The sequence below is a fragment of the Tinamus guttatus genome, unplaced genomic scaffold (genome assembly GCF_059628265.1).
Source record: "Tinamus guttatus ecotype Peru unplaced genomic scaffold, ASM5962826v1 Tinamus_guttatus_pri_ptg000497l, whole genome shotgun sequence".
Taxonomy (NCBI): Eukaryota; Metazoa; Chordata; class Aves; order Tinamiformes; family Tinamidae; genus Tinamus; species Tinamus guttatus.
The window spans coordinates 1,445,647-1,467,408 of record NW_028289031.1 but is presented as its reverse complement, the minus strand read 5'-3'; the positions used below and the strand labels follow the sequence as shown (position 1 = coordinate 1,467,408).

Here is a 21,762-nt window from a genome sequence, read left to right as displayed (position 1 = left end):
GATTATATCTAAGCATTTATATTCAATTCCACAGTGCCTGATGACTAATTTGTAAAGAGCGCATAAGTCTTCACAACTGAAGCCAAAATCATTTGAGGATACTTTGATATAATGCCACAAAGGATATGAACAGGAAGGTAGCAGGAGCTGCAAATGGCCAAGCTCTATTAAGAGTGCTAATAAAAGAATAATGGAATTTCCTTGTACTATGAATAAAAAGTGTTTAGCACAGGAGAATTTGGACACAGAGAAGAATATCAAAGCTTCTCGTTTGCCAGTTGCTTCTCCATATTAGATCTTAATTGATTGACTATGATGTTTACCTTAAACTGCTTCAATTTAAAAAAAGCAATATTCCAGTTGGAAATCTTGTCACATTAATTTCCTTTATTCTTTACGTTTACCAATTTTCACAGGCCCCTAACATCTACTTTTCCAGACTTTATAGAAAATGCAAGTCTCTGTATAAAAAAAATACTTCAAAGTGATGGATTTACCTTGAAATCATATATAATTATCAAAATTACAGAACGTATCTACTTTCTGTTAATGATTTTCTGAGCTGTAAATGTTCAGGCAGCTGGTAACTATGGAACTCTCATAGCAACAACCTACCTGACTCCATCTATTTTATAAATTTTTTGTCCCCTCTTTTTTTTTTTTTTTAACCTTTGCGCTCAGACAGGCAGCTAGAGTGTTTTTGGAAGGACCACAAGAATGGAACTTCAATCCACAAATATTTACAAACACTGTATTTCTCACTCATACATATATGTATATTTACATATGCACCTTTTTCCTATAACATAGGTGTACACTTTGACTCCTTCTTCCCACAAACATAAAAGCTATTTTTTTCCCCCATGTATATTTTTTTAGTGTATGGCTCATGAAAGCAACAAGAAAGTTTAATTTCTTTTCTGTTGAAATATCTGAACAAAAAAGGTTTCAAACCTTTTTTTTTTAAAAAAATGTATACTTGCAAAATCACACATGCTTTGCAAAACAGAGCAGCAGAGATGATCTCGTACTATTGACAAATTGTTAAAGGATCTGGTACAGTTACTTTAAAAAACACCCTCTGAGGCATCCAAAATTGGGAGAACTCCCTGAAAACATTTACAAATCTAACTTAATTCTCTTTCAGTCTGCTGCCTAATGCCCTCTTTTGCATAATGTTTATGATGAAACCCATGACAAATACTTGCACCACAGAAATGCTGTGATCATTTCTTTTGACCCCATTTTTTAGTGACTCTGCCTCTTGGTACTCCAAAATCTTTCTTTAACCACCTTATTTTGTCTTTTTATCTTGCATTGCAAGGTCTTTGAGGAAGTGCTTTTCTTTTTCTCTTTTACCTATAAGGATTTTGACCAGACTTTACAAATCAGAGACAAGTAATACTGATTTGTGTTTTTAATTCTACCCCAAACACTTGGCATCAATTGGTTAATAAAGAGGTCCCTTCCAACGATGCTTCCAGAATCAATAGATAATTCATTAGTATCATGTATCTCAGGGCCTAATCAACACAACAGGTTAAGCAACATACTCAAGGGTAACACACTTTCTAAACAGAGCAGGGAAAAAAGGGGAATTAGATAACCTGTAAAGGCCACTTCATAGGATTTAGTGTCAATCCATAAATTATATTTATGGGAGGTTAATGCAAGTCATTGATTTCACAAATCAGAAAATGTAGCTTTTCAAGCATGGCTTGAAGAAACAAAAATACATTTTATAAGATAGCCTAATTGAATTAGCATGAATAAACCCTAAGACCTTCAAATATTTTAATCATTTTCTTTTGTTTTTACATTAAACTTAAAATATATCACACAAATGTTTGGAATTACTTAACAAAAATGCACATAGAGTATTTTCTTACCTTGTGATCATATGGATTGTACGAATGAAATAGCTGGGACAGGTCCTTTGTTCTTTGTTTTTTCTGAGAAGAAATATTAATAAATAACATTTATTAGAAAAGTTAAAGGAAAGAGACCAAAGGTTTAAAAAACCATGTGCAGGTACAAACACATTCTTTCCTCACTTTGTTAATGCAACTGTAGATATAGAGAGTACTGTATGCAGATTAAGGATATTAAATATCACATGAAATAATTAGCATATATATTAACAATGTTAAGAACAAATCCTTAATAAATAAATTCCAAACTATAACATCAACGGAATGTGAAGATAGCTCAGATTTGTTTAATTTCTGTACAATAAATCACAAATGTCTTGGAATACAGATAACACTTGAAAATTAGGCTTCAATCTTGCAAGGACTTGTTCAGTATTCTAGTATCTACTTGCAGTCTTGCTTTATAGTAGATTAGGTTTAAAGGAAGTTCGTCTAAAGGAGGCTCATTTTTTTTCTATTGCTTTTTATACTAATACTCTCATTGCCTTGATTGTGGAAAATTAATAGGTGGTATGCCATTGAATGCCAAGACAAAGAAGAAGAACCTCCTCTGTAAAGCACAAAGTTCAGAGACAATAACTCCTTCCTCCCGCTTTGGGTGAAATCCCTGAAAGACTCCAGTGATTTCAATAGCTGCTGAACAGAAGGTCCCAGCTGCAGCCTATGGCACAGGGTGGACAGGATTTAAAAAAAAAAAAAAAAAAACCTTCATCTTTAATACAAGGGTGAGTCACAGATAAATTTAAAGCTTCATTATGTCAAAATACATGTTGACTTATCTCAAAGATCATAAAAGTGGATCATCCAGCCTAGAAAACGCATAAGGAGGAGACACCTACAATGATTCTCTACTAGTACTTTGTACTGTAGTTGTATTTTAGCCATCATTTCTGTTGAAGAAGTTTTCCAACTAATTGATAGGATCTTTTCCTGTTTCCAGCTAAATGGGAACTAAACGGTAAAAGCTGACATCTGCATGACTGCAGTATCTATTTTGACTTCTAGAAGGGACTGGACAATTTAATTATTTTTGATTATGCAAAAGGAACTATATATTTTCCTTCTTTGCACAGTTTTTATTTTCAATGAAATGTTCAAATGTGGCCACTCTGTCACACACGCTCTAACTCTAGGTATTAGCACGAATTTCCAACAGTTATTTTTTCTGTGTCAGTAGAGGTATCAGGTAATATCACTGACTCCATAAGATCAGGAACTATGTTTTCGTCATGACCACTAAAGAGTCAAGGAAATAATGGTTTACTTGCTGACCATCTTCAAATAAGAATGGTGAATTCTGTTTTCAATATGAGAGAGAGATTTGTTTGTGAGATAGACTCAATTACAATGAGCAATACCTAAAGAGAGTTCTTTCTCAGAGTTTACTAATTGGTTTTCTACCAGTAAGAGAACTGATATTTAAAATGACATCTCCGTTATTATAGACAGACTCCCCCAGCAATAGAACACACCTTTGCTAAATAAAAGATCTCCCTTATTAGGGGAACCTTGACCCTCTAACCCATTACTACCCATTTCCAATGGAAAAACAATATTCTAGTGAAGACGCCAGGTAGCTTAACTCAAATTCTATAACATTATAATGGCCTCTTTCCTGTTAGTTACGCACACAGGAAGTACTTGAAATATCATAAAAATATATTTGGAGAAATGCCATGAAAAACTGAAAAGACAAAAAGATAGGAAATGATTACTAAATGATTATTAAAAAGATTATTTGAAAAAATCAATTATATGTATAACCATGCAAGAAGTTATATGTATAACCATGCAAGAAGTAGACAAAAATATTTTAGTTTGGGCTCTGGATACCAAACTTTCCAGGGAAAATACAGTATTCAGAAAAAAAGTATAATTTTATTTTTTCTTAGTGAAGATTATGTCCTTTATTTCCCCCTCCTATATATTTTGATTGCTCAAAAATACTTTTGATTTGTAAAAGCAACTGATTTTTGATATCAATGCATTTGTGAAAGTCGGCAAAGTGCAATGCAGCTGCTGGAGATGCCTATGAAGACATCGCCCTGGAAAAAATCCTAGGATACCTATATGCTCAGCTGATCTAAATCCAAACAGCATCTGACTGGTTTGTGGGAACTGAACACACTGAGACAGAAATGTTTTAAACACAGTCACGGCTGCCATGTCTTTCTAGAACACTGAATCCAGCTTAATTCAAATCTCTAAAAAACAGAATTAAAAAAAAATATATTTCAAACAGAACATGGAATTTATGCTGGCAAAGAGCAATCCCTTCAATTCCTAGAACAGGAATGCCGACCCCTAAACCTCTCCTCCTTTTAGCCTGAGCTCTGACTTGCCGGCCACTTCCATGCATCTCCCCACCCGCTCTCCTCGAGGTACCTTCCGACTCCAACTTCTCCTTCCTCAGCTCACATGAAGCACTACTGCTCCTCCATTCCCTTTCTTGACCATCACCACTTGCTTGACCATCGCTTCTGCAAACGCACCGTGCTGTCACCATGGTCCAGGTGCCCCAGCAGTGCAGTATTGCTCGTGAATGGTCTCACAGAATTGCACAGGATATATTTGAATTTTATATCTTACAGAAAAAAAAAAAAAAGAGAGAGAGAGAGAGAGAAAGAGAGACTTCCCAAAGTTACCATGCAAATGGCCACAGGAATTCCACAATTTCAGTAGCTCTCTCAGCCTTGCTAGGTACTGATGCAGTGTATATTCAGTGACCACAGGACACTGTCTCAAACCAAAGTCCTCCTGGCAGAGGGTTACCAGCAACATCCATCTAGTCGCGTTTTTGCTGCAAAAGCAGTTGACATATTGACCCAAAACGCTGACCCAAAGAATTCTCCAGCCCACAGACTTTTCCTCTGAAACCTTTTTCCAGTATCAGTTTCCGAGGAGCCATGTGCTGCTCATGACAAGGGTGTTGCAGGAGCACAGATTTTCTTAGGTTATGAGATCCCGACGACTCAGTCATGGACTGATTTAAATTCTAAGCACTTGGAGGAACAACTGTAGGGAGCTGAGGCAAACTCCATTTGCCTTTTCAACCTTAGATACGCACAGATATTCAGACACTATGATAATGAGGGCCATTTAAGAGCAAACGCATGTGCCTATGCAAGCAATTCTTCACTTTTCTGTTTCAGTAAGTTTTTAAAATGTCACATTAGATACAGCAGTTGCATCGGAAATATATTGTATTGCTGTGTTTAATTGGAAAATCATGTAAAACCTTGGTGCAGAATAGATGAAAGTGCTGCTGCAGGACTGAGTTAAATACTGTAAAATCATGTATGTTATGCAGAAGTATGCCAAGATAGAAAGGTTTTCCTATGTAAAGGAAAGCTATCGTAAATAAATTTATTATTTCAAGCTTGTTACTATGCTAAAGCACAATGAAGTAATTACATCAAAGCAATCAAACACTTCTCAAAAGACAGGTAGTGCTGAACATACAGTTATAAAACTAGCAAGAACCACAAGTCAATGGGAAATAACAATCTTTCTTATGACAACACACATAGACTACTACACTACTACATAGACAATGACACCAATTTCACCTTTTTTCCCTATAAGCTTGTGTGCAATTAATACATACATGGCTCTAAATATGTTATTTCTACATGTTATCTGGCAGTTTAGATTTTTGGAGGTCTTCACCTATTCAGCAACAACAAAGGAAAGATCCTTTTAATCCCATTCATAGCTAAAAACCAATAAAGCAAAGAGTTACGGAGCTTCCTGGGGTTTTTACTTTTTTCATGTACATTGATTTTTAGCAACAGTGAAAAAATGTATACTTTCTTTTTCTATAAGTCCACTGATTATTAAACATGATAGAGTCCCACAGATATACCATGCTTCTCTTATGAACCCTCCCTTCTTACAGAGCTGTAATGATCTGTTCTTCAGATGATATTATTGTTGCCTCATTTGTTCATATTTATTTTAAGCATGGTATACTAGGTCTATTTTCTTATTTGCTATAAGATCTTGCAATGCTTTTATCACAGGTTAGTTAGAAGTATATAACAGAAATGCAGTATTCTCCATTTTTCTCTAGGGATAAACGAGCAAAGATTAATCTCCAATATGAAGTTATCACTAGGTTTGCTTTAGATTTAACCTTCAGCTTTAACACTGATTTTTCTACCTTCACAGTACTTAGTAATTCCAATACCACTAAAGATCTTCAGACTCTACTAGTGCTGCTGAACATGTCAGTCCCCCTGTAGCCTGGTAAAGTTCTCCTGCTTTTGTCTTTCTGCTTCCATCACTTACAATCCCTCCAGTGTATTTTCATACAAATATTCCCCTTTTCCCTCATGATCACAGTGAATAGTAACATATGTCATGGCAACCGGATAAATGACAAATTTCAGTTCTCTTCCCTAGCCTTCTATTTTCTCTCAATTTTTCTCTTTTACATAGTACTGATCAGGATTAAAATGAACCGCTATTTTACCTCAGGGACTTGATTTAATTCAGAACTTAAAAACCACCTGACACACTTAAGCATACTAACAAGCAAAACCAGCATTTGTTTTTATTTTTTTTCAAATAGGCTTGAGAAAACAATCTATTTGCATAGTATAGGTTTAGATAATTTATAGCTACAACCAAGTTAAACTTTGTGGCCTATGGTAGAATTTAACAACAATATGAATTAAACACGCATGGGAAGTTTTGTATAAATATTTCTTCTAACTTATAATTTCTAGAACCTTAATTTATGGTTCAAGACCCAACAGAAATGGCAAATAAAAACAAAAAGGACAAAAAAAAGAAAAAAAGCAGGATCCAGCTCACCAAACACTAGCGGCAAGAACACAGATACGGTGGGATATTATGGCAGAACAGTATTACATGTACACAGGTAGTCATCTTGATCGTGCAAATACAATTGTTAACTAACGTTTTCTAGGCACCAAGTCAAAAAGAGTTTTCACAGAAGATGTTGGGAGAAGGAAGTACTTTCTAAGTATCTTCCTGGCTTTCTTCTAGTAATGAAAGTGTGGGAAGTTCCTTGTGCAATAGGCACCTCTCTTGCAAGAGCAATCATGGATGTAGGAACTCTGTTCTCAAAAAGTAGCTCCAACATCTTTTGTGTTACGGCATTCTCCGACTTTGATAACTTGATTTTTCTGAGGCACAATGAAGCTGTATCTCTCTCGCTTTTTTTCCACCCCACCCCCAAGTTAATTCTGTAATTCACACTTACAAATCCCTTAGGCAGTTCCAAACTCCAAAAGTTTATGGGACTGAATGAAGTTTGAAGTTGCTTGGAATGCCTTACCAAAGGACACTGATTGGCCTAACTTAAACCTCTAGACAGTTATTTCACAAAACAGCATAGAGAGATGTAGAAACTACTCTAACCAAGATACACTTAAAAGTCTTGCTTGGAGATTCACATCACAGTATCTTAAATCTTTGCACCTATAGCCACTCTGCAGTATGAACCAAGCCACTGAAATAGACAAGTTACCAAAGCTTACAGATTGCCTTTTGTTCTGCAAAAGCATTTTTAAAATATGTTCAGAAACCAGTGAACCATTCTCTTCAACCCTGAGTTACTCAGCGCATCACCCCCTTAGAAATGAGCCTGAAAAATGTTGTGCCCCAGTCACATTCCTTGATAAAATTGTTATTGTTTATTATGCTCGTGTGCCTGCTCCTTGTGAGGTCTGAAAGGGCAGAAATGAAAAGGGAGGCTTGGCAAGTTTCCTACTCCCCATAGCTAATTTATTTCTCCTGTCTTTCTGATCACACCCATAATCAAGCACAGAAAAACCCTTTGGGGCCAGCTAGTTTTCCTGACCTAACTCATCTGAATTACCATGTCAAAAATAAACTTATTGTTCTGGTTTATACCTACTGACATACATGCATTTCATTATTTATCATGGTGTGAGAGAATACTCAGACAAAAATCAAGTTTTTATTGTTTTTGGAAACATGGAGAAGGCCACTTAGTGTTCATTGTATTATATGCAGCAGTATACCTTAATTTTCCAGGATGATGGACATTTTTGGAGGTCAGATGAACACCACCAGTTATACATTCATCATTTATATTTTGTACATCCTAAAGTCTTTATAAACACAATGATTCTTTAAAAAAAATCAAAACAAAGCTTTTCATGAGCCCATGATCTTTTTTGAGAAAATACATGTAATCTCTATACACCTTTACAAATCAGATTAATCTAGCAATTTATCACAAATATTAAAATGCCTTCATGATTATGGTAGCACAAATTGTTACAGCTAAGCCTGATTTGATTTTAGGTAGAGAATCTTATGTATGAAAAACACAAACAGTCACAAAAAAAACAATATAAGATCTTCAAAAGAGCATCAGTCAACCAATTTGAAAACAATTTATGGAAGGATCCATTTTCAATTAAAATAAGGGCAATGGAATTTCCTTCTGATTTTACATATAATCTCAGCTATTTAGTTCAGGTTTTTCTAACTCACATATTTTTACAAATCTTACTGAATCCTCCTGCTTCGGGCATATAGGTCAAGATTAATGCCTGTTATTTCTATTGTTTTTCATAACGAAATCTGCCTCTTAGCAGAGGACTAGCTATGTAAAAGTTACTCTGAAGGTTTTCATAAAGAAATGCTTTGTTTCAGGAAAAGCCTCATTGGCTTTAAATTTTAGGACTTTAAATGGACCTTAAATTTTAGCTGCCTTCACTGAGTATAGCTTGTAGAGAATAGTCTGTCTCACCTCTTCTAGATCATTATGCCTCAAATTCATTCTCAAATTTTGATTACATACCTTAGCCTACAGGTACTTTCTAAAGATGTCACTGTATAGGAAGATTTTCTATTTCCACTCAAAAAGATTTTTCAGGTTAAAGGTGTCTGACGGTTAGCAGAGTTTTGGATATTAGTGGATATTGGATACACTCCAAATTAGATGCTGAGTCAGAAATGAGGGACAGATTGGCTTTGAGTATATATTCAAACATATACTGCACCCAGATTTGCAATAAAAGACAGAACTGAATGAATTGCAAACTACATTTTGTTACTGAAATGTCACTGGTATGCATGTTATCTAAGCCCAGGACTGAGCTGGCTATTACCTTCCCCTCCCCACTTCCCATTTTCCAGCAGTTTCAAATCCTGCATGGATTTTTAGCAGGCTGAATTGAGACGCACAGGCAGGAGCCAAAACAGCAGAAGACACCAAAGTTCCAGAGCATTCGGTGACCTGATTGACTGTGATGGCTATGAAGGACTGTGTTTGGATTGTCAAAGACAGGTAAGTTCAGGAAAGGGTCACTGAGAACCTACCTTCAGGAAACTTCAATGTCACCCTTTTCTACCAAATGTAACATGATTGGCAAATGATGGACAAACTTCGTCACCTCCATGACATGAAACAAACATAACCAAATTCACATTAAAAAGTTCCTGCATTTTAAAGGTGGACTGCAGGTTTAAAAAAACGTAAGGGAAATGTATTACAAAGTCTGTATTTTTTTAAAAAAAAATTACTGGACTTAAAATAAACAGGACTTAAAATAATGGCCAAGTCTATTCCTAGAGTCTAAAATAAGAGTTATGGGTAGACACAAAGCTAGTACACTTAACCAAAATGTGCTTATGCTGCACATCAAAGGCATTTAAGTAGTAAAGCTTAACTCATTTCAGTAATGTTATCAATATCAGACCTGGATAGATTCTTAATTTGCTACCTGTTTTAAGTCACAAGCTATTAAATCTAAACTATGCTCTCACTCGAAGCTCAGAACTGCCAAAACATAGAGATTTTACTGAAGCAAATAGATGCTATTGTTATGATGTATACATACAATTCCAGGGATTATGGTAAGCACTCTCTGATGACTTGGAAAGGTAGCATGTGAAAGGAAGGATAAGCCCTGGAGCCTGCAGTCCTGCTGAATTTGCAAGAACTGAAACAGTCAGGACAACAAGAGCCTGTTGAATCTGCCCAAGGCTGCTGGCACCAAGGGCAGGGGGTGCCACGGGGACCACACGCAAGAGGGGGATAACTGCTACTTCAGGATGAGGCCTGCAGGATGCAAACCCGCCTGATTGAGCCAAGATCCCTCTGAGGAACTTGCCAAACACCTGCCTTGAGGCACCTGGTGTGACCCCCTGCACCTGAGCTGGCAGCTTGGGCCAACCTTCTACCCACTCCACTCAAGCAGGTGACCAGGAACTGGGAGAGCGGATATATAACTGTGTTATATAAAAAGTTACCTGCTTTTAGCAATAACAGCTTGCTTTTATTACTAATAGCAGCTTAATGAATAAAAGGTGTTCAAAGAAATTTCGGTTGCATCTTCCTCTTTTCCTCAAATCCTCTCTCAGGGAAGAGGGAATCCAAAACACATTCCTTGTACTTTTTGTAATACTCTGACCTGCAGACCCAGATCAGCACACATGGTCATACCCACTGGCAAAACAGAAAGATGCTCAGAAATATCTCTAGCTTTTACTGTTGACATGATGCCTGTTTTACAGCTCCGATTTGTGTAATTAACAGCAGAGGCTGTTACATACACCCCATGCTTGTGTGTATTCACGCAGTTTGCAGTATAAGTACAATTATCTTTTGAAGAACAAGGTTATGATAAATTTTGTCAGGAAATGCAGAAAAATGACATCACTTTCTGCCTTTTTTAATATGCAAAATGGTGGAGAGTAGGTGATAAACCATAAAAAGCATACAAAAAAGAACACATTTGGAAACCACTGAAGCCTGGTTTCAAAAAACTACATTTCTGTTTTTGACTTCTTAATTCTCGTGAGAAAAAGAATTGTACCGAAAGGAGAAATTTACCTGAAATGTTGATATTATTTAAGCTTCCTTGCTGAAATCTCATAATCCAGCAACATTCCAGGATGGACTAAAAAGGTGAAAGGAGGATGGAAAATGAATGTTCATGAACACGGGAAATGAGTGTGCACGAAGGGATGCCAGATCTCACAGGATTACACTTTCATAAAAGCATTTTTTTATATTGGACAGACAGTCAACATGTGTACTCTATTTGTCTGCAAGTAGCAACCTGCACAACTATACCACATTCATGGTGTTTCACAATTCTTGCAGAACCTTTAAGTATTTTTGGTTTGACAGAGATATTTAAAAAGAATGTTGCCTCTGTCTCTTCCTCTGTGTATATATTCTCCGTGTTTTATTTTCCAGGGTCCTGTTATTTCTTTTTCTTAAGAAAATGGCCTGGTCTGAATCTGTAACTGTACATTTACTTTGAAATGCTCAAATTTTCAAACTGAATTTGTGTAAAGGTTAGGAGGACATTATTGGCAATTTTCATTCTAATCTGTTTCTGCAGTAAGAACAAAGCTGAACTCAAAACTGGAATATTTGGGTTTCCCAGGTTTTTTTTCCCAGTTTAGCTTTGAATTTTGACTTGCTTTTTCAAGCAGGACAGTCACACTCCTCAAAAGTCTAAGACTCCCATGCTACTGGGAGGCACCAGGCAGGATTTAGGAGACAGGGCTCCTGGCGCTACAGTCAAAACATTCTTGTCCCTTCCCCTTAGTCTGACTCCGCACACTCCAGACTGTGGAATTTAACTCATTCTTCCAATTCTGCTGCGAGCTGAATTCACAGCAACTCCATGGCCAGATCATTTAGAGCTCTCGGAAGCAATCTGTCTGGCAGGTAACATTGACAAGGTGCATGTGGCACTAGATGATAAACTCTCAACACATTAAGTACTGTTCCTAGAAGTGATAAAAACAGCAACAGCTTTAAATGATGCTGTGATAATACAGGGAGATGCAATTTCTGAGCATGGATTTTTTTCTAGCAGTGATGGGACTACTCAACAGATAATGTGTCCAGTATCCCAGCAGAGGAAGAATGATATTCAGGAGGAGTTTTGTCCAGATGAAACCTTTGGGGATGGCACAACTTGCATGCAAAACATCAGCACCACGACCGGATGCACACAGCCAAGCCCCACTAGGTAAAAACATAGTTAGGGCTGTCAGTCCTCAAACTGCAAGTCAGGGCTGGCCCAGAGCAGGTTCTGCTTGAGAGGAGTCTGCACTGCTTGGTGGAGACTGAGCTTTGGGAAAGCAGGGAGAGACTTTTAGGATAAGTTAGCAAGGTCTCTTACCTCTGCCCACTGAGGGTGCTTCATGTATTGAAAGACTTGTAGCCTTCCCCTGCCTGCTATGTACTGAAGAAGAAAACGTCCAACTTCTACCTCTCTTTCTGAGGCAAATGATTTTTGAGATTAAAGACCAGCTCAGGTATGAGATATTTAATTTAGTTATTCAGCACAGTAAGCACAGTGTTTAATACAACTGATGCAGAGAGAAAATCAAGGAGTCACTCCAGAGAAATTAAAGGAAAGGCTCATATTGACATGAAAGTTTCTAGCTGGAAGCAAGATAATTATTTGAGGAATACGTACATAAAGAGGGAGAGGAAGAGATTGAGAGATAAAGCAAATACATAGTCTTTCATCTAGACAGACCACAATGCTTCCTTGAAAAATCTAATAATCATGCAAACTGCTTTGAAACACAAATGGCCTAATCTATTGCAAATATTGTATATAGCAAGGCTGGAATCTAGCCACACTGCAGATGAGGGCAGTGTGATCATGAAGCTGCAGCCACATCACTTCTCTCAGAACAGCTGCCATCTCATATTCGCACTGGAGAGGAAACAAATCGAGCCTTAGTACTACACTTATTTTCAAAATATCCTCACTTTGATTCCACGTGATAGAAGCCAAGCTGATTCTAAGATGACCGTGTGGCCTGACGCTTTCAGGACTTGTTTGGGACCAAATCTGAAGGACAGAGAGGGGACCCTCTGCCCACTCCTTCCTCAGCTTCCAGACAAGCAACTGCTATGGCAAGAAAAGTAAAGGACAGGGCAATTGAAATTAGCACATATACAAAATGCAGCAGATTCCTTGATTTTGGAGAAAAATAGGAAATTGTCCATTTACACTTAAAACATTCTGAGGCTTCGCTATGCAGCTAAATATGAAATCTCCACTAGAATATCTAAATCCTGACTTCTTACTTTGCTTACTAACATATATACGCAACTAGAACACACTTGAGTCACAATATTGTTACCAGTATCACTTTTACTGTTGAATGTAGGAGGGAAAGGAAGTAAGGCAGATCCACAGTTTTAATAACTACCTGCAAACTAGCATTTCATACTTAACACACTTCATAGGGAGAATTCTCAGCAGCCCACTGGAGATAAAGAGCATCCAAACTCACACCTGAAGCACTGTATTTGGAGGTAGGTGGATAAAGTGTGTTGGTGGGGCAGGAAGGACACCCCGCCTGAATTTGGGAGTAGTAGCAAAGATTGTGATTCATTTTCCATGTATATGACTCTGTGAATCATAGCAAACACAAAAAGCATTAAAACATGGTCATATCTGGTTTTGCTTTACTGTGCTGTAGTTTTTCTCTAAACTGAAAAACAGTATTTATGGTAAGCATGACCCATAAGCATGACCATTTAGACAGATGTCTGAACCTCCACGGATGATTTTTTTCTTCAGGAGAAACAAGAAAGGCCTGCAGCCTTAACAGTCTTTTCTGAATTTATGGTGGCAGATCTGTCCTTCTGGATTAGTGTCATCTGCCCTTTTAGAAAAAGATCAGCGCCTCAAAGGCTTTCAAAGATAAATTATCTATGTGAAAGAAAGATACCATGTTGACCTACTGAATATTTTCTACTAAGAAAAAGACAAATTAAAATTTCCTCCTCCTCTTCCTCCAAAAAAAAAAAAAAAAAAAAAAAAGACTTACATTTACCACTTCCAACAAAATTGTCCTCCCAAAATAAGAAAGCACTAAATACTTAGCACTTTCCAGATTGTCCCTACAAGATGTAAGGTCATTGTGTAGAAAGCTAACTTACAGGGAGCTGACAAGGCAAATACATTATTACAGCTGTGGTACTTGGGCAGAATCACTGAAGCTGTCTTGAGCAGGACTTGGAGAACAGGGTCTCAAATGAAGGGCAGTAGAGTGCAAACAGCGGTATGTCTCTATTGCAGAAAATCTGCAAAGTTGAAATAATACAGCAAACACGTCCAGAGGAAAAAGACAAGAACTACAATTGTCAAAAAACCTTCATCACTGCTTCGTCACCTATATGTGAATAACATAGCCGAGATTCTTTTCATATGAAGAGATCCTACCAATAGAAACATGCACTCACCATAGAGAGGATGTTAAGACCTAGCTCGTGACCTTCGGCTGGCAACGGAAGGCACCACGTGTGCAGCCAGGCACGTGCACATAACACTCTCATATAATTTTACATGCTATTTTTCCCTATGCAAATGCAATAACGTCAGTTCATTAACAGTAAGATGACATGAATAATTTTTTAAAAAGATGACGGAGTAAGAGTGTATAATGTAGATAGTCACTTTCTTTTCCTAGCCAAGAAACTTACTCAGTTATAAGTAACTCCAGACAAGGAATGCATATGGAAGTGCCTATACATCCTTGGCAATGCAGGGAAGACCCTTAGCTTCTGTCTAGAGGCCATACGAATACAAAATGCAAGAGAGCAGCACAAGCTCTTCCTGCCCCAGTTGATTGGTTACTTTGGGTTTCTAGAAATAAACAAAAGAATAAAGGATCTTATAACTTTTTTTTTTTCCCCAAGGACTACAGAGAAAAAGGGAAAAAGTGAGAAAAAAATCCATTAATTACAGATTTTCATCAGCCCTGGATTAGAGGCCTGATTTTCTTTGAAGGTTCTAATTCACAGAAAGCAATATGTGCTAGAAATAAGAACAAAGAAAGAATTTAAAACTTGCTAAAATGACATTCCCATTTTCCCGGGTTCCCCTTCTCCCCAGCCACAAAACAGCCAGTGTTGTTATTTTAATAACTTAGCTCTTCACATACTGTCTTCCCTCTGGTACACAGTTAAAGAGAAGAGGGCCAATTAACCCAGTTCTTTCTACCTCGCATAGAAATAATGGGCTTACAAACTTGTGAATGGAAAACTGCAAGAATAGAAACAACAACCAGTGTTTTCACTTTTAACCCTCCTGATAAAAATTATGTTTCTACATTTTTTTCATTCATGACTTTGTAAAAAGCATTCTAACTCAGAACTATCAGAATGAGTTGGTTACGCTACATAGGCTATTTTAACAGCAGCTATTTATATCTGAACATTCAGAATCTTCTGCTATGAAATGGCCTACAATAAGTGAGCAATCACTGCTCAAGCTGTACGTCTCTAAACAAGAGACTGGAGATGCCAAATATAACCGCATTTTATGCCTTCAGCAGCTGACACCTCAGAGAATTCATGGTATATACTGACAGTAAGCAGAGATTCTAGCTTTCGGATATATAAGTGAAGAGGTACGAGTACTGATTTGGCTTCATGTTAGTGTATCAGGATACATGGATCACAAGATTTTTTTTTTAAGTGATTTACATTATTGGCTGACTATTTATATCAAGCAATACAGTCAAGAGCCCCCTGCCTTCTGTACTAAAAGCTGCTGCATTTGTTCTCTTGGGAAATTGAGGTAAGAATGTTGGTAGCTGAGAAGTGCTGCACTACTCAGCCAAAAAGAGAAAGTAAGAGAGTAGCTGAAAGCCAGAAGATTAAATCCAAATTTCACCAATAACCTTAAACATGCAGGTAGAAGGCGCGTATAAACAGTGTATAAGGAGTTCTCGTGGAAGTAGTTACAGTCACATTTGATGTTTAATGATTAAATTGAAGATTATTATTGCTCTCTTCGTAATACTTGCATAATTATTCACAATTTGGTGGAGACAGCAGCACTCGCACAAGAGTTCAACTGGTGGGGGGAAGGGAGAAAGGGCAATGAATCAGCTACCACTCCTGGTAGTCATTCAGGCAAAACCTGGTAGGAAGAATTCATGACCTCAGTTTAACCACTGTTCTGCCTTTCCTAACCGTCTGAGCAGTAACTTACATGTGGAAATGCACCCAGTGATCTAAAGGCAATTCAACAGCCATTGCACTTTCCAGATTTCTATAAAACTCTAACTGAGTTGTAGCATAAGTCTGCAGGAAGTGCTGCATTTTCACGTGCATGCTTTTTATATTTAAAATCACCAGAGCACACGGTGTATAGCACTATAAGGAAACATATCTTACCACCGCAGCTGGAACTTGATGCATTTTTGCAGCAGGGGTTCCTGGGCGTGGATAAAATTGATTAATGAATAAGCTGGGAAACCTGTACTGGTCTACAAGCTTCATCGTTTCTTGAAAATCTTCATCCGTCTCCCCGGGAAAACCACAGATGATGTCTGTAGCAATGGTTATTCCAGGCACTCTGTAAGGCAAGCAGAAGGGAATACTGAACTTAGTACGTAAAAAAGTCTTGCTCCTTTAAGAGTTAGGGTACACAGACATATAATCCTTCAACTTTATCCACAGAAATTGAGATCTACAGTAAACGGGGGAAAAACAAAAGAGAGATTTTAACATTATTATTTGGAAATGCACTTGGTATTCAGCTGAGAGCACAAGGAATAGAAAAAAGACACGGTGCACTAAATATTGATTTTGAATTTTAACAGGAGGAGGAAAATGTTCTGAACCAACTCTTCCTTCATTTAAAGGTTATCAGCAGAACCAGTGAATTTCTTGAATTCTGATTAGGTAATCTACACAGTTTATAAGTTCTGATACTTAACCACTGGAGTTCGTAAAATATTTGACGTATTATATCACTTCTATCAAAGTAGAATGGGATATCTAAAACAGGAGACTGATGCCCCATAGAACCTAGCAATCTCAGACAAAAAATTGGTTTTGGAGCCAAGAAAGCAACTTTTAGTCACAATTTAATTTCTAACTCAGCACTCCATAAAATTGGATTATTCGTTGCTTTAAAATAGTAATTGAAAAAATCCTTAAACGTTATGTTTAGAAATGCATAGGCACCTTTTTATTTAGCAAGGTCGGCATTTCCCAGCTGTTCCCTTTGGACTGAATATGCAGAACTCTTAAGCACCAGAAAGATGGGACCTTCACCCAGGAGATTGCTGCCTGGCATTTACAGAGCTCTGGATGATCCCGGGAGGCATCAGTGCAGCCTTCCAGGTCTGCCCTGTGGATGGACAAATGTCTCCTGCGTGGAGGTGGGAATGCCTAGCTCAGAAGTGCTCCCTACTGACCCACATGCGACGGCTTCAGCAACGCGGAGCCGACACGACCCCCTTCCAAGCAAAATTACTCTGGAGTTGCTTCAAGTTGCCGGTGACAGTAACACCGTTGATCCCAGTTCTCTCAGGGATGAACAGCACAAAGGGTCAGCATCCCAAGCAGTGGGGAAGCACACGGTGCTGGTTTTAATGACTGCATTAGGAGAGATAGTAGAGCTCATCCCCTCGACAAAAAAAGAAAAAAAAAAAGCATAAAATAAAATTACTGTGGCCTTGATACAAAGACTATAGGGCTATAAAAATATTTTAAGATAATTTCTTTTTTGACTTGAAAGAAACTGAATTTTTGTTTAAATACCAGCAATGAGACTGTATTAAACCAAATCCCTTGGCCTCCTTTTCACATATACCTGTACATATAGCTAGCTGTACAGGAATTTATTAGACTCTGTATTGCTAGAATCTTCTCTCTGCTTTTCCTTAAGAAAAAAAAATACAAAAGAACCAACTAGATTCTCTCAATTCGTTTTCTGACTTCATGAATTCAGACTCTAACATTTGAGGGTGAAGTTAAAACATGTAATTTGAATGCCAAACTGAAAATGGCATAAAACCAGACATTTTCAAGAAGGAGTTGATACAAGAAGTATAAGTGGGAAAACACAAGCTTTACATTACACAGAACAGCAAAAGTCCCAAATACTGTTGGCTAAAAATCCTTAATTTCCATTTTTTTAAAGCCTGAAAAGCTGTAAGATATAAATTTCTACTTGAAATCAAGTAACAATAAAATTTTTGGATTTAATGATGGAGAAGAACAGTGCATCCTGCAATATGACTTTGTTCACATTGCCAATATTCTTGTGCTGTAATAGTAAGCTTACAAAGGACAAAAAATATTACTTTATAAATCAGTATCACATAACATTGACTGCCGTTTCTCAGAACATTAACAGAACATTAAATAAGTCTGACAAAACTGCTATAACGCAGTTATTTTAGCCATTTTAATGGTGCTGTTGGCAATAGTCAAGGCATTTATTACCAACTGCACTAGTAATACCACCCCTTATAAAGCTTTGGCTGTTTCTATAGCGACATGAATTATAAGGTCCAATCCAGCTAGATCTGCTCAAATTCACTCTTTTTCTCCATAACACCAGTTGTCATTCAGTTACAAGGAAATTACATATTTTTAAAAATCATAAACTGTACAAATGTCTGAACTCCATTTGATGATAAAGTGTTAATTATCTTAGTAATTAGATTTCTTTCTAGACGGTATTATTACACACAAAGAAAAACTAAGCTATGGAGTGAGAATAAGGATACCAGTCTATTTAGAAACAGCAATTAATTACAAGTTCAATCCAGCCTGCCCAAAATATGACATTGCATTGTGAATTTTTCTATCACTGTGGATTATGTCATTAAAAAAGAGTGGTTGTAAAGGGGAGAAAAATATATGAGACTTAACTCAGGATAAAAGTCAGTTACTGAAAAAAACAAGCTCTCAGTTTTCCTCAAAACATGCACAAGCAAAAATGAGTACAATTAGTTCCACACATACACAATCATTTCTCAAAAAAAAAAAAAATTAAATTGAAAATTAAGGTAGCTGTGGCCATGACACTCTAAAACAAACCAGAACCACGTTCTCTACAGTGTTGACTTAATGTCTAAAAAATGGTCCCAACTGAAAAATATGCTGCAAAATTACACAAGAACCGATTACTGGTGCATCAACCAATATTAAATTGTTTTTAAAAATGAAATGACAATTTGTCTGTTCTGAAGTAAACTAAGAATAAACATCCTGAACAACCCTGGTAAGCACTTGGTATCGTTCAGTACAGAAACGCGCTTCCAGGAAGCTTCGAAAAACTCATCAGCAATAAATGTTTCCTAGGGTCAGTTGAGAAGCTCTAGAACACTTTGTTCGGTGATCCAAGAGCACACGGTGCTCCTTATGAAAGATTTATTTTTTAAAATGATTTTTAAAAAGCAGAAAGTCATTTCAATTGCTGGATGCCTCATATGCCCTAATGGTGGGGGCAGGTACATTTCAATAGCGCTAAGCGCAAGGTGAGCTAAACTTTGCAGCCTTTTTGAACCCTCTTCACCCTGACAAGCACCGAGGAACACTGCGCAGGACCGATTTATCTGGCAGTCACAAACTTTGCAAGATTTTGCCCAAGAACCTCTGCTATTGTCTCTATTCACTCAACTTTAGAAACCAGGGGAAAAAAAAAGTGTCCCACAAAGGTTCTCTGTTGGAATATTTTAAAATAAAATTGTGAAATTTTAGAAAAAGATAATCTTAAGGAATAAGCAATACCATCTATAACATGGCACAGTGTAGCAGGGTTCCTTAATAGATCCTCTCCACCTTTTCATGTAGCTTTAGTCACAAAGAAACTTCTCCTTTAACAGTAGCCATTACAAATCAAATTTATGCTCAGGCAAGAAATCAAGTAAAGGGAAAGGAGGTAAAAGGCAAATCTTTAGCACCTTCATCTTCTCCTGTGATCCCCCAAAACTCCTTTGCATGACCACATGCTCTTCTCCCTTGCTTTTCAGCAATTAGGACTTATATTTACCATTGACTTAAAGCCACCAATTGGTTCTTAAACAAGACCCCTCCTTCTCCCCACCCTGCTCCAGTATAACAAAAACACTGGATTAGAATAAATAGCTATGTGAACAAATTTAAAACATTGCACATTCTTACAGAATGTAAGGAGGGGTACAAAAATGACATGGGCAAAAGATTTGTGAGAAATTCACACTGAAAGATATTAGAAAAAAAAAGATAAATTGTTATGAAAATAAACACTGTTCTCTGAAAGGTCAGCATTTCTGATCTCATTTTACATTCTGAAGCCTTACGCAGGGTATGGCCCTTTAGGAACTTTACTTATGTTTTTACGTTACTACTTTAGGGAACATACAAATGAAGAGGAGATAACAGACTAAATAACTGGAAGGTATCTGAGAGCTGCCCTCTGAAGCACAGTTTCAGAGCCGGCCGCACGGCCGGGTGCCGTCCTGTGTCCCAGCTGAAAGCCGTGGTCCATGGTTGCATCTCCTAAACCACTGCCCTGCAGAAGGGTGGTTTTGTTGTTGTTGTTGTTGTTGTTTGTATTTCTGTTTTTGAGGAGGATTTGGGGGTTTCTTACATGAGGTATAAGGTCTCTTATATTTAGTATTGATATCTTCAACTTAGAGCATCACACAAGTTTGAGGGACCCTATATTTTGCTTCTATCAAACTGTCCCTGAGATCTAGCCAATTGAAGATAAAAGTTCACTACCCTTTGACTGAATTTCTATTAGTGTATTGGAAAAAGTGTATTGAAAAAAAAATAAAGCATAGAGAACATCTAGTATTTTCAGATAGAATGGCATACAAGGAGAAGGAGGTGAAATTTGTGTCCCCTCTCTAAATAGAAAAGCTGTTGATAATCAGTAGCAAGAAAAAGGTTAGAATAAACTCTTACACTTAAACATTATTGTTTTAAATGCTGTTAAATATTAATTATTCAGACACTTTTGTTTTGATTACTTTTAGCAAATTTAACTTTGTACATGATGATCATATTTCTATTAGATTTATTAGCATGAGATTCTACCCTGGCAGGACACCTGACAGCATCTTTTACTCATGTACATGTTCCTACTGCAAAGCAATTATATTATTTCAAATATTTTAAAATGTTTTCTATTACTGCCTAACACAACCCCAGGCTGCCTCACAAATCAGTTTTCCTTCATCTCACAGTCTGCCTGCATTAAAATAAGGATAACTATATGTTACCTTTTTTTTTATAGAAGTCTATAATGATCTAATTTTCAAGTAAACTCACTTGTTTAGCTTCACCTAACTACTGAAATATTGAACACTCCCAAACTTCTAAGTAAATGCATACTTGTAAGACGTGTATTTATTTTTATTATTATTATTGTTGCCAATTCTCTCTCTCCAAATTTATGCCTAAGACAGGACAAACCAGACAAGGAAATAGAAGCGTCAAACCCTTTCTACATTTATATATTAAAACAAACAAAACACGAGACTCAGGCATGACCACAGAACACTCCTCAATGTAGTTCTTTCAAAGAACCTTGCAGTTTCCCCTGAAGCAAGGTATACGCACATAAATGGATGGGTGAATTATCAGCAAACCCTTAAATCCCATCATCATTTCGGCGGTGATTCACAGCTGAACCCGTCAGATTCCAGGGAGCCCGGCAGCTCCGGAACCACAACCTGCAGCCTCCCCTTGGCGCTCTCCGCTTCCCGCAGCGCCCAAGGCTGCCGGTTGCTCACGGGGTGATTCCTGCCAGGAACGCTTTGCACCTGAGCTTTGTGACCTGCAGCAACTTCCGAGCCATTTGCACGGGCAGCTTCGGAGGTTGTTTTGGAACTTTGCAGCCATGAATGGTTTCGATGCAATCGCCCCGGAAAAGTTACAATAGTCACCTTACAACTGTAGCTCTGCCAGGCTACACAAATGGAGGGTCTAACTTCTTTCAGAGCTTAACTGAGAAGGGGTATTTTACGTGTCTGTTCTTTTCCAGCTCTTCTTCCCATCCCCTCCAAAAGCTCTTTCAAAAATGGGGCTAACTGACACTTGGGA

General features: G+C 37.4%; 1 protein-coding gene across 2 annotated transcripts in view; it reads right to left on the bottom strand.

The window, feature by feature from the left end:
- Positions 1 to 21,762, bottom strand: part of CDKAL1 (CDKAL1 threonylcarbamoyladenosine tRNA methylthiotransferase) — a 362,497-nt gene that overhangs the window by 81,254 nt on the left and 259,481 nt on the right. For both annotated transcript variants that reach the window (XM_088533392.1, XM_088533393.1), the window contains 2 exons: positions 16,108 to 16,288; positions 1,890 to 1,952 (listed from right to left, as the gene is read on the bottom strand). In XM_088533392.1, coding sequence (XP_088389518.1) covers positions 1,890 to 1,952; positions 16,108 to 16,288 — 244 coding nt within the window. The remainder of the gene's footprint in view (positions 1 to 1,889; positions 1,953 to 16,107; positions 16,289 to 21,762) is intronic.